Raw genomic sequence first — 12732 nt, 5'->3', positions numbered from 1 at the left:
CTAAACCGTTTTGTTGAACCTTATGTTGTCAATACTGAATATGTGGTCAATACTGAATGCATTTCTCTCAGCATGGTTTGAAGATATAAGAAATTATACAAGACATTAAAATTTGAATAAATAAATGTATACCAAGAAGAACTACTGTTACACACACATGTAAATAATAGCTACTAACCCATGGTTGGATATTTACTTTGACCAGCCAATTTCTAGCACAGGACTCATTAACTCATTATGAATATGAACTCATTAACAATCACTGAGGTTGTGACGATGACGTCATGTCCAAGGAGGTGTGCGCATGTGAGAGAGACAACAAAAATATCCATAAACTTCACAGGGAAAGATCAATTCTAAACTGCTATAAATGTGTTATTTATTTCACTGTCCACATTGTTCTCAGTGTATTAGCTAACTGAGTGTACGTCTGAATTTTAATTTTACCTACATATATGACTATGATGGTGTGTGTGCATTAAGAATGAGGTCTTCCATAATCTGTGTTGCTGAGTTTTGTCCTGACTGCTATAATACATGATGGGGGTGTGGGGGTAATATGCAACTGATTGCATGCATCGTGGTGCCTTGAAATGCAATGATAAAGTGTCACCTGAAGAAACAATCTTGTCTGGTCTGCTGCTTTATTTCATGGGAGGTTTTTAATGAATGAAATAGAATATAGTAGAGTAGTTCTAAATCTTGATTGAGGTCATGCCGGTGCACCGGCGCACCCCGGCATCCAAAACGAGAGAAAGCTTTTTTTTTACCGGAAACAACATAAAAATCTGATTGGCCTTTTAAAGAGCGCCTACTTTCTCATTGGTCAACGATTACCTGTCAATCAATCTAAAAAACGTCGATGCTTGCCTCTTAGTCAATAAACCAATAAGATCCCTCCCTCTAATTGTCACGGCCCCTTCCCCCTCGTGGATTGGTTACTTTAAGGAGAGAAGCTCGCCAGCGCGTTCGGTTCCCACCTCCTCTCACGTCCCGGTCCTTTGCCTTTCTTGTCTTCCCGCTCCTGCGCAAACCAGCCAGGCCTACCCGACCTGCTCGGACCCCTTGTGTGTGTGTTTGTGTGTTTGAGTGACTGATTTCCCCCCCGAAAAGAGTGCGAGAAAGTATGTCTGACTACGGCGCGGTGCCGTCCAACGGGACCGGAGCTGGTGCCGCCGGGGGCAAGAAAGATGCGTTCGCGGACGCGGTGGAGCGAGCTAGACAGGTGAGGAGGGAGAGGACATCAAGCCCAGCTCGACACTCAAGCGAGTGGGCTAGCTAAGCTAAGCTAACCCATGCTAGGCTAACCCATGCTAGGCTAACCCATGCTAAGCTAACCCATGCTAGGCTAACCCATGCTAGGCTAACCCATGCTAGGCTAACCCATGCTAGGCTAACCCATGCTAAGCTAACCCATGCTAAGCTAACCCATGCTAGGCTAACCCATGCTAAGCTAACCCATGCTAAGCTAACCCATGCTAGGCTAACCCATGCTAAGCTAACCCATGCTAAGCTAACCCACATCCTAGCCAATGCAACGAGGCCATGATGCTAGTTGAATCAATGGGACGCCGGCGTGGTGTGTGTTCAAACCGGGGCTGGGTTTGAAGATAGCTGGCGTTTCGGGATGCTGCCCCCGGAGCTAGGTGGCTAATGTAGCTAGCTAATGTTTGTTTGTTTGCTAGCTAATGTTTGTTTGCTAGCTAATTGTTTGTTTGTAAGTAATTTGTTCGTTAGCCAGCTAGATATATCTTCACCTATATAGTAGCTAGCTAACATTAGTAATGAAACGTTCGCTTATATCGGCGAGGCTAACGTTGTTAGCTAGCTATCGTTAGCTAGGTGGTGTTGTGAGGGCAAGCTAGCTGCTACTAGCATTGTTGTACTATGTTAGCTAGCCAAGTCCACTTATTTTGCATATCTCAACTGTTTGTATGGCTCGCTAGGTATGTTAGCTACTTAATTATACTACTTATCCATCGTTAGGGTTTTTTAGTGCACGTGGTTGAAGTTTTCTAACGGTAACGTGAGTTAAGGGTGACCGATGGCCACTTCCCAAGCTAGTCGGCTAGCCTGGCTAACAGATTGAACCATGGAAGTCCTCTGGTCAGATTGAACCATGGAAGTCCTCTGGTCAGATTGAACCATGGAAGTCCTCTGGTCAGTCTGCAGACGACCCTTAATGCTTAGTTAGGAGATCCAGCGTGTGGGTTTGTACGCCATAAACTGTCCTTAAGTTAATCCTCTTTAAAAAAAAGCCAGTCGTGACTTTTTTTTATTTATTTAATTTTTTTAAAACACATTCAAGCTGTGGTGTAAACTTTGTATGTTGAGTGACTTTTATAGGAAGGCTAGCAGCTATAGCTAATTAACCCCTAGCGTCCCAAAGGTCTCACCTTGTATCCCAATGCCTGGTTCTCCAGATTGCAGCTAAGATTGGGGGAGAAGCCGGACCCCCAATGAGTAATAATGGTGGAGCTGAAAGCTACCCTTTCACGGGACAGAAACGCTCACTGGAGGATGGAGGTAGGGGGCAACACACACACACACACACACACACACACACACACACACACACACACACACACACACACACACACACACACACACACACACACAAATGAAGTTGTATGTTCACTCTCACGCCCACTTTAGGCATGTTGTTGAACTTGGAACATCCCTTCTCTTTTTCAGACCAACCGGACGCCAAGAAGATGGCGTCCCACGGCGACAGAGACCAAGGCAATGCTCTGTGTACGTCTGCCTTCGACGCACTCATGTAGTCTCTCACACATGCTCACGATCTCATAGACAACGTCTCGGCTCTGCGTTCTCCTCCGTTCCACACTAAAACCTTTTGTCGTTGCTCTGGGTCGCTCTGTAATCGATTGCTCTTCCCTTTCAGCTATCGGAGCTCAGCTGGCTGCCCTGTCCCAGCAGAGGTAAGTCTGATATCGAAGGCCTTGTGTCTGTCGACCTGTTGTAAACATGCCTGGTTGGTTTTGTTTCCAGTACAGAATTATGGATTCACTCCTGTCCCTCCCTCCCTCCTTTTCCAGTGTCAGACCCTCCACTGTGACTGAAGACTACAGAGTGCCAGATGGCATGGTTGGGCTCAGTGAGTACACACACACACACACACACACACACACCGTCTGTCGTACGACGCAACATCCCTCACTTGTCTCTCGGCTGTTTCGTCAGTAGATTTCAGGGTAGAGTGAAGCCAAAAAAAGAGTTTGTGCCACCAAAGTCGAGATCTCTTCTGTCCCCCTCTCTCCTGCGCAGTCATTGGCCGAGGCGGCGAGCAGATCAACAAGATCCAGCAGGATTCGGGCTGCAAGGTCCAGATCGCGCCAGGTGAGCTAGGTGCTCTATCTCTTTTGAACACTCCACACTCTGACTTTACCACAGCGGCAGATGGTTTTTGGATTTACTTGTGTCTCTCTCTCTCGTGTGTGTCTCTCTCGTGTGTGTGTGTGTGTGTGTGTGTGTAGACAGCGGTGGTCTCCCCGAGAGGAGTGTGTCCCTCACAGGCTCGCCCGATGCCATACAGTGAGTCGTTTAGCCTTTCACACTTCTTTTTCTGCCACCAGTCTTCTCTCTCTCCCCCTCTTTTCAACTAAACCTCCTCCTCCTCCTCCCTTTGTGCTTCGCCCCCTCCATCCCAGGAAAGCCAAGATGTTTCTGGACGAGATCGTGTCGCGGGGCCGCGGGACCCCGCCCAACTTCCACGAGTCGTCCAATGGGCAGGCAGGGTCCATGCAGGAGATGATGATTCCCGCCGGCAAGGCCGGCCTCATCATCGGCAAGGGAGGGGAGACCATCAAACAGCTACAGGTAACTCGCTCTCTGTCTCTCTCTCTCTCTCTCTCTCTCTCTCTCTCTCTCTCTCTCACACACACACGCACAGGGCTACAGGTAACACACACACATGCATACAGGGGTTCAAGTAACACACTGAGCTGCAGAAGAGATGGGTACAGCCGTTGTGTGTGTGTTCTCTCTTGACTTTCCATCTTATCTCTCTCTCTCTCTCTCTCTCTCTCTCTATCAGGAGCGGGCTGGCGTCAAGATGATCCTCATCCAAGATGGCTCCCAGCCTCCCAACATGGACAAACCTCTACGCATCATAGGAGACCCCTACAAAGTTCAGGTATGAAAACCAACCACACACACACACACACACACACACAACCTTTCGCCCTGACCTGACTGGCTCATGTCCACCCTGACACTCTCCACTCTTCTGGGTCTAGGGTGTTTGTTTACCTAGTCATGAGTTTGTTTGTTTTTTCTCTGTCTCCCCCCCCCCCACCCCCCTCTCTCTCTCTTCCCTCTCTCTCTCTCTCTCTCTCTCTCTCTGATACCCCCTCCCTCCGTCTCCCCCCCCCCTCCTCTCCCTAGCAAGCGAAGGAGCTGGTGAATGAGATTCTGAGGGAGAGAGACAATCCCAACTTCGGAGACAGGGGAGACTACGGCGGCCGGATGGGGGGAGGAGGAGGAGGAGGAGGAGGAGGAGGTGGAGGGGGGGTAGACGTGAGTACTGTGTGTGTGTGGGGGAGAGAGAACTTGAGGCAAGCCAATGACGCGTCTCCTCAGGACTTGTGTGCTAACCAGCGTGGGCATGTTCTGATTGGACAGGTACCCGTTCCCCGACACTCCGTGGGGGTTGTGATTGGTCGAAACGGGGAGATGATCAAGAAGATTCAGGCCGACGCTGGAGTCAGGATACAGTTTAAACCAGGTGAGAGCGCTTTTTCCCTCAATCTCAATCTCCCTCTCTCTCTGGAATAATAATCCTAATTCTGGTGACTCACCTGTGTCCTCCTCTCTACCCTCCCTTTCGTTTCTTTCTCTCTCTCTCTCTCTCTCTCTCTCTCTCTCTCTCTCCTCTCCCAGATGACGGGGACGGCCCTGATAAGATCGCTCACATCATGGGCCCCCCGGACCGCTGTGAACACGCCTCCTCCATCATCAACGAGCTGCTGCAGAGCATCCGGGTCAGAGAGGAGGGGGGGCAGGGGGTAGGTACTGGGAGGAGGGGGGGTAGGTACTGGGAGGAGGGGGGGGGGGTAGGTACTGGGAGGAGGGGGGGTAGGTATTGGCAGGAGGGGGGGGTAGGTACTGGGAGGAGGGTGGGGTAGGTACTGGGAGGAGGAGGGGGGTAGGGGGTAGGTACTGGGAGGAGGGGGGGGTAGGTACTGGGAGGAGGAGGGGGGATGGGGGTAGGTACTGGGAGGAGGGGGGTAGGTATTGGGAGGAATTAATTACACATTAATGTAGGGCAGAGGAAAAGTGTACTCACGGCACATGTTTTGATTGACTCAACGTGTGTGTGTGTGTCCGTCCTCCACAGGGTCCTCCGGGTCCTCCAGGCACGGGCATGTCGCCGGGGCGCGGCCGGGGGCGCGGAGGCGGTGGTGGCGGCGGCGGCGGCCAGGGCAACTGGGGACCCCCAGGGGGCGAGGTGACCTTCTCCATCCCCGCCCACAAGTGCGGCCTGGTGATAGGCCGCGGCGGCGAGAACGTCAAGTCCATCAACCAGCAGACGGGCGCGTTCGTGGAGATCTCCCGCCAGCCGCCGCCCAACGGCGACCCCAACTTCAAGCTGTTCACCATCCGGGGGTCGCCGCAGCAGATCGACCACGCCAAGCAGATGATCGAGGACAAGATCGAGGTACACACACACCGCGTGCACACACACACCGCATGCACGCCAAGGTTATAATAGTTTTGCTTTTTTCATTAGTTTTTATTTTTATATCGTTTTAACTTTGTTTTCAATTTCAGTTTAGTTTTGATTAGTTTAAAAGCAGGTTTGCTAGTTTAGTTTATTTTTTATTTTTTGAAAATGCTTAGTTTTAGTTTAGTTTTTATTAGTTTCAGTATTAGTTTTCGTTTTTTTTTCTTCTGCTCTAGCCTCGTGAGACCATCCTTTCTCACGTTGTTTCACTCCGTGTGAAACAAACCATCTGGCGCACGTCAGGTTACTTCTGCGCAGGGACACAGCTAAAAAAGATGGATTTCATAACCACCCTAAAGACTAGGCTTACCTATGAAGTGAAAAAGACAAATAAGGACATTTTCTCTATAATTTTAGTTTATTTTAGTTATTTTTTTAAACACAATACAGTTTTAGTTAGTTATCGTTTTTTTGTAAAGCGTAGTTTTTATTTTTATTTCAGTTAACTAAAATGTTTTTTCACACCTAGTTTCAGTTTTTTTGTTAGTTAGTTTTCGTTAACTATAATAACCTTGATGCACGCACACACTCACTCTCGTCCCCCCCTCTCCCAGGCTCCTCTGTGTCCGGTGGGAGGAGGTCCGGGGGGCCCGGGTCCCGCTGGACCCATGGGGCCCTACAACCCCAACCCCTACAACGCGGGGCCCCCCGGTGGTCCACCGCAGTAAGTACTCTCACTCTCTGGCTACAACACACCACCGTGGTCGTCTCCTCTCCCAGTGTCCCTGGAGAGTTATTGGTCTAATGGTCTCTCTCTCCCCCCTCTCTCCACAGTGGCGGCCCCCCAGGAGGTCACCAGTATGCCCCCCAGGGCTGGGGTAACACCTACCAGCAGTGGCAGCCTCCAGGACCCCACGACCCCAGTGAGTACACACACACGCGCGCACACACACCTCTTCCTCACTCCTCCACAATGCTCTTCTACCTCCCTCTCCCTAACCTCCTCCCACTCCCCTCTAACCTCCTCCCTCTCCACCCCCTCCTCTAACCTTCCTCTTGTCCTCTGGCCCCCCCCCAGACAAGGCGGCGGCGGACCCCAACGCGGCCTGGGCGGCCTACTACGCCCAGTACTACCAGCAGCAGCCAGGCGGCGCCATGGGGGCCCAGGGGCCGGGGGCTCCAGGGCCCGGCGGAGCTGGGGGCCAGGGCCCCGGGGATCAGAGCCAGGCCCAGGCGCACACCCCCGGGGGCCAGCCGGACTACACCAAGGCCTGGGAGGAGTACTATAAGAAGATGGGCATGGGTGAGAGAACCAGGATGTACACACACCCACACACACACACTCTCTCTCCCCCTCTCTCTCTAACCTCTCTCACCCCCACCTCCTCCTCTCTCCAGCCCAGGGCGGAGGAGCCGGGGCGGCAGCCGGAGCTCCAGGGGCGGTGGCGGCAGGGGGGGCGGCGGCGGCGGCCGGCGGCCAGCAGGACTACAGCGCCGCCTGGGCAGAGTACTACCGGCAGCAGGCCGCCTACTACGGCCAGCCAGGGCAGCCGGGTCAGCCCGGGGCCCCACAGCAGGGCCAGCAGGTAGGGCCCGAGAGACGCACAACAGACACACACGTTTATACGCACACACACACACACAAGGTTGATGTATACTCGCAAATTCCTGTATAGCTGTGGATCCTGACCGTCTCTCCCCTCTCCCTCGCGTCTCTCCTAGGCCCAGTGAGTGGAGCAGACTGGGGAGTCTCCTCCTACTCCTCCCTCCTGAAGAACAGGACACCCCCCTCCCTCTCTCTCTCTCTCTCCCTCTCTCTCTCTCTCTCCTGGACATCCTTCTCTAGACATCATTCTCTTCTGGACCTTTTAAATGGCTTTCCTTTTTGTTTTCAGTCATGAGACTGTGTGGTTTTGATCAACACACTCCCCCCCCAACTTCCCTCCAATCAGGTCCCTCTGTTCTTCCTCCCTCCATTCCCGCCTTTTTGTAAAAAAAACAAAAAAAAAATATAGGAAAAATAACCATAAAAAACTATTTTGCTGATGAAATGAAAATGGAAACTAAGATGTTCGTTTCCTTTCTCTTCCCTTTGCCCCTCCATCACGTATCCCCCCCCCCCCCAAAGTGTTTTTGGAGGAAGTGAAACTTTTCTGACAAAAAAACAGAAAGGATAGAAAGTACCATATGCCGATCTGCCGCCATCTTGTACAACAATACACGGTCATGCACTTCATAAGTCGTCTTGTTTTTTGATTAATTTCCTGAAGGGGAAAAAAAAATTCAGTTCATCTAGTAGTACTTTGAGTATAACTACTAATATCAGTTTGTAAAAAAGAAAAGACAAAAAAAAAAGTTTTTATTTTGCAAGCGAAAGGATATTTTTCTTTGCTTTTAGGCTTTTATTTTCCTGGTTCTTTTTTAACCGTTAGGTCTGTTGATACATTCCCAGTGTTGAAGTAGCTGTTTATTTTCCCTCCCTCATCTGAAAAATATTTTATTTTGTTTCAGTTCTTTTCTCACTGTCCGTGCGCGTGCGTGTGTGTGTGTGTGTGTGTCAGGCTGTGTATACAGTACATTTGTGTGTGGTTTACTATCTATGGTGTGTGTGTGTGTGCGCGCGCGTGTGTGTTCTCTCCCGTATGTAATGTCAGTACAGTGTGACAGCAGAGGCTCTCAGTACACCAAACTCTTTCCCCACAGCTGACTGCTGCATGTCAGAAAGCCTTTTTTTCCTCCATGTTATGTTGTACGCTGTTTTTTTTTGTTTTTTTTTTACTTTTTACGGCTTGTTTTTAAAAATTCACAATAAAAAGATTGTCAAGATTGTTTGTCAATATCACTTATTTGAATTTACCTGAGAGAACACGTAACGTAGTGTAAAAAACGTAATATTCCGGAGTCCAAATTACGTGACCAATCAGATGGCCGATCATCGGCGACGGTTTGGTATTTGATTGACGTGGCTGTCAGCGAATGAGGGCGCTTCCCCGGACGACGACAGCCAATCGGGAGGGCGAGCAGGCAAAGGGGAAAGACGGGCCGTGGAGAGAACAGCCCTTCTGCCCACACTACTAGTACTGGGGAGGAAAATGGCGCCCAGCTCGAAATCCGAAAAGGACAACAAACTGAAACCGCAGAGGAAGCACAAAGAACATGTCGTCAAGCTGCTCAACCGTGGGAAGGTCAGGACACGGACCCACTTTAGGAGAAAAGGCCTAGCTGGTGTCAGGGGAAGCCATTCTGCGCAGAAGCGAAGCTAGCGTTACTTAGCTAGCCCGACTGCTTGCAATGATTAACCTTAACTAACGTTGGCACAGTGGTCCCCTACCTCTTTACCCGTTATCCGTCACTGCAAACTACTAGTGTAGCGAATGTTATATCATATAACCGCTTTGATATCCTCGTCATATCATAACGGTTAAGGTCGAGCCAGATAAGCACTAAGCTCATTTAGCTCGCTTGCCAGTTAGTATCTGTAACTGAAAAGTACGGGTCACAATACTGGTCAATTCCAGTAGCTAGCACTGGTTCACTCAGTCACGTCCTATCCTACAACCCCCCCTAAACTCAACCCCGCTTCTCCCTCGTTCCCCAGCTGGCTGGTCAGTTTTCCCAACGGCTCTTCAGGAAGCTGCCTCCGCGGGTGTGTGTCCCCTTGAAGAACATTGTCAGCGAGGAGTTCCTGGTAGCAGGGTGAGAGTGTGTCTCATCTGTCCTGTGTGTGTGTGTGTGTGTGTGTGTGTGAGAGAGAGAGAGTGAGAGAGACCTGTCTGTCCCCGTCTTTTATTATATGCATGTGCGGCCCTCTCTTGTCAATCGTGTGTGTGTGTGTGTTAGCAGTCGCAGTCAAACAGGTCACTGACACACACACACACACACACCTTTGTCATGGCAGACACATCTTCCTGGGCTTCACCAAGTGCGGCCGCTACGTCTTGTCGTACACCAGCGACTACGGGGAGGACGATGACTTCTGCTACACCTACCAACTGTACTGGTGGGAGTTCAACCTGCACAGCCGACTCAAACAGGTGGGGTATAAAACACACGCACCCTGGAAGAGGCTTTCAGCAATCATGGGACGCCATTGACACGCTGCACCGTAGATCAGATGGGATTTGATCTCTTTAATCGACTCGGACTCTGTCCCCCTGTTCTCTCACCCCCCCCCCCCCTCTCTCTCTCTATCTGTCTCTATCTGTTTCTCTCTCTCTGTCTCCCTCTCTTTCTCTATCTCTCTCTGTTTCTCTCTGTCTCTCTGTTTCTCTCTCTCTGTCTCTCTCTCTCTCTGTCTCTCTCTCTGTTTCTCTCTGTCTCTCTCTGTCTCTCTCTCTGTTTCCCTCTCTCTCTCTCTCCCTCTCTTTCTCTCTCTCTGTCTCTCTCTCTCTCTCTCTCTCTCCGCAGGTGCACCACGTGCGTCTGTTTTCAGGCGAGGACATCTACAGCGACCTGTACCTGACCGTGTGCGAGTGGCCCAACGACCGCTCCAAGATCGTCATCTTCGGTTTCAAGTGAGACAGCGGTGCTCGCCACTTCTTCCCCTTTAAGAGCGGCCAGAACCCCCCCCTTCCTGCCCCTTTAAGAACCGGGCCGTGTTGGTTCCAGGTTGTCCCACAGTGTTAGGCACTCAGAAGCCTTCGGCTGTGTGGTTCCCCTCAGTCGGATCTTCAGACTGTTGCCAGGACGCGAGATAACTTTTCGCAGTTTAGCAATAACACCATAGAGTTTAGGGTTAAGGTTAGGGTTAGGGTGAGGGTCAAGTGTAGGGATAGGGTTAGGGTTAAGTTAGGGTTAAGGTTAGGGGTAAGGGTCTTCCTTAACCCTTAACTCAATGGTGTTATCGCTAAACTGGGTTGGGAAACGCGTAGACGCTGCCAGGACCCGTTTAGTGAAAAGCTAAAAGCCGCCATGCCGGTTCCAGCAGTAATCTTCTGACCTCAGTCTTTTTTTTTTGGGGGGGGGCTTTCTCCTTCTCCTGTCACCACCTCCCCCACCCCTAATCTGTCCTCCTCCTCTCTCCTCCTCCTCTCTCCTCCTCCTCCTCCTCCAGCACTCGTAGCTCCAGCGCCGTGTGGATGAACCTGATGATGAGCGACGAGAACAACAGAGACGTCTACGTCACCATCGCCTCCATGCCGCCTCCCCGGCCCTGCTCACACTGCTGCCCCGCCCCCACGCTCTCCACCATACGCACGGGTACACACTCTCACACACACACACACACACACTCTCACACTGCTGCCCCGCCCCCACGCTCTCCACCATACGCACTGGTACACACACACACACACACACACTCTCACACTGCTGCCCCGCCCCCACGCTCTCCACCATACGCACCGGTACACACACACACACACACACACTCTCACACTGCTGCCCCGCCCCCACGCTCTCCACCATACGCACCGGTACACACACACACACACACACACGCTCACACTGCTGCCCCGCCCCCACGCTCTCCACCATACGCACGGGTACACACTCACGCACACACACACACACACACACACACACTGCTGCCCTGCCCCCACCCTCTCCACCATACACACATGTACTCACAGTTACACACACACACACACACACACTCTCACTCTCACACACACACACTCTCTCACACACGCACGCACACACACACACACACTGCTGCCCTGCCCCCACCCTCTCCACCATACACACATGTACTCACAGTTACACACACACACACACACACACACACTCTCTCATGGTCCGTGCCGGTGTGTCCCCAGGCAGCGGGGAGTGTCTGGAGCACGGCTTCATGCTGAACTCCAGGTACCAGGTGGTCTACCCCTTCCCCACCTTCCAGCCCGCCTTCCAGCTCAAGAAGGACCAGGTGGTCTTCCTCAACACCAGCTACTCCCTGGTGGCCTGCAGCATCTCGCTCTGCCCAGGTGGACGCTCGCACGCACACACACACACACACACACACACACGCAAACAATCACTGTCAAACAATGACACTCTTAAAGATGCTTGTGCGCGCTCTCAGACTCACATATTCACGCACACTCTCGCAATTCCTGTTCCTCGTGTGTGTGTGTGTGTGTGCGTGTGCGTGTGTGTGCGTGTGCGTGTGTGTGTGTGTGTTAAAGTCTCTCCTCTCCTCCCTGGCTGCAGCAGGTGAACAGGGCCAGGCGTCTCAGCTGTTGTACAGGAAGACGGCAGCGCCCCCGTGTGGCCAACCCACGCCCTCCTCCTCCTCCTCTTCTCCACCCTCCTCTTCCTCAGCCCGGGACTCCCCCGACCGCTGCCAGCCCTCCGGCACCGAACCACGTGCGTCCGCCCCCGGGAGGTCGAAGGAGGGAGGAGAGAGGAGGAGAACGGACAGAACGGAGGAGGAGGAGGAGGGAGGAGAGCCGGGGGAAACGTGGGAGCGGACGGGCGAGACGAGCACGGCGGCGGAGAGGAAACGGAGGGGCGAGACGTCGGAGGAGGAAGAGGAGAGGGACGGACCGTCGCCGCGGGGGAACCAGAGAGCGGTGCCGGCGGCGCCCGGGGACACTTTTCGGCGCGGCGCCGCCCCCTCGTCGCCAGCCTCCGCTTCCTCCTCCTCCCCATCTTCGCCGCCCCCAACCCCCCCCTCCTCCTCGTCGGCGGCGTTACAGGAAGGCGGCGGCGACCCGGGCTACGTCAACTACACGCGTCTGCAGTACCGCCTACAGCCCCCGGGAGCGCCGGAGCACCACGCCGCAGGTCAGACACAGTTAAGAAGAAGAAGGGAAACAGGAAGTCGCTGTACTCTGGTCATCAATGCCAAATGACTTGATGTCCTCACAACCACTATTTCTTCTGCCCCCCCCTCATCTCTCTCTCTCTCTCTCTCTCTCTCTCTCTCTCTCTCTCTCTTTCTGTTACTCTTTACTCTTTCTCTACCCTGATACCCTTTTTCTCCATGCGTTTCTCTCCCTTCCTGCATTTCAAATTCCCTCTCTCCCTTCATCCCTCCTTCCATCTCTCCCTCCATCCCTCTCTCTCTCCCCCCATCCCTCCTTCCATCTCTCTCCCTCCATCTCTCCCTC

General features: G+C 52.3%; 3 protein-coding genes across 3 annotated transcripts in view; 2 read left to right on the top strand and 1 right to left on the bottom strand.

Annotated features, from left to right (window-relative positions):
* The window catches only part of rfx1b (regulatory factor X, 1b (influences HLA class II expression)), a 37905-nt gene that overhangs the window by 10066 nt on the left and 15107 nt on the right, over positions 1-12732 (bottom strand). The gene's annotated exons all lie outside the window — the stretch shown is intronic.
* Positions 1043-7814, top strand: LOC311327343 (far upstream element-binding protein 2-like). The gene is made up of 18 exons (XM_084460377.1): positions 1043-1225; positions 2424-2526; positions 2695-2754; positions 2906-2942; positions 3060-3118; positions 3289-3360; positions 3498-3555; positions 3672-3840; positions 4058-4156; positions 4408-4533; positions 4621-4747; positions 4903-5027; positions 5360-5680; positions 6301-6410; positions 6521-6609; positions 6765-6989; positions 7085-7272; positions 7409-7814. Exons 1-18 carry the CDS (start codon positions 1127-1129, stop codon positions 7415-7417), a joined length of 2076 nt encoding a protein of 691 aa, XP_084316503.1. The 5' UTR covers positions 1043-1126; the 3' UTR covers positions 7418-7814.
* The window catches only part of LOC311327347 (DDB1- and CUL4-associated factor 15-like), an 8076-nt gene continuing 4120 nt past the window's right edge, over positions 8777-12732 (top strand). The window contains exons 1-7 of the mRNA XM_084460386.1: positions 8777-8871; positions 9285-9382; positions 9585-9720; positions 10094-10200; positions 10740-10885; positions 11443-11604; positions 11831-12406. Of these exons, the coding sequence (XP_084316512.1) occupies positions 8779-8871; positions 9285-9382; positions 9585-9720; positions 10094-10200; positions 10740-10885; positions 11443-11604; positions 11831-12406 (1318 nt within the window). The 5' untranslated portion in view covers positions 8777-8778. The remainder of the gene's footprint in view (positions 8872-9284; positions 9383-9584; positions 9721-10093; positions 10201-10739; positions 10886-11442; positions 11605-11830; positions 12407-12732) is intronic.

This window comes from Borostomias antarcticus, assembly GCF_949987555.1.
Source record: "Borostomias antarcticus genome assembly, chromosome: 31".
Taxonomy (NCBI): Eukaryota; Metazoa; Chordata; class Actinopteri; order Stomiiformes; family Stomiidae; genus Borostomias; species Borostomias antarcticus.
The sequence above is the reverse complement of the archived record's forward strand: the minus strand, read 5'-3'. Positions and strand labels throughout refer to the sequence as shown.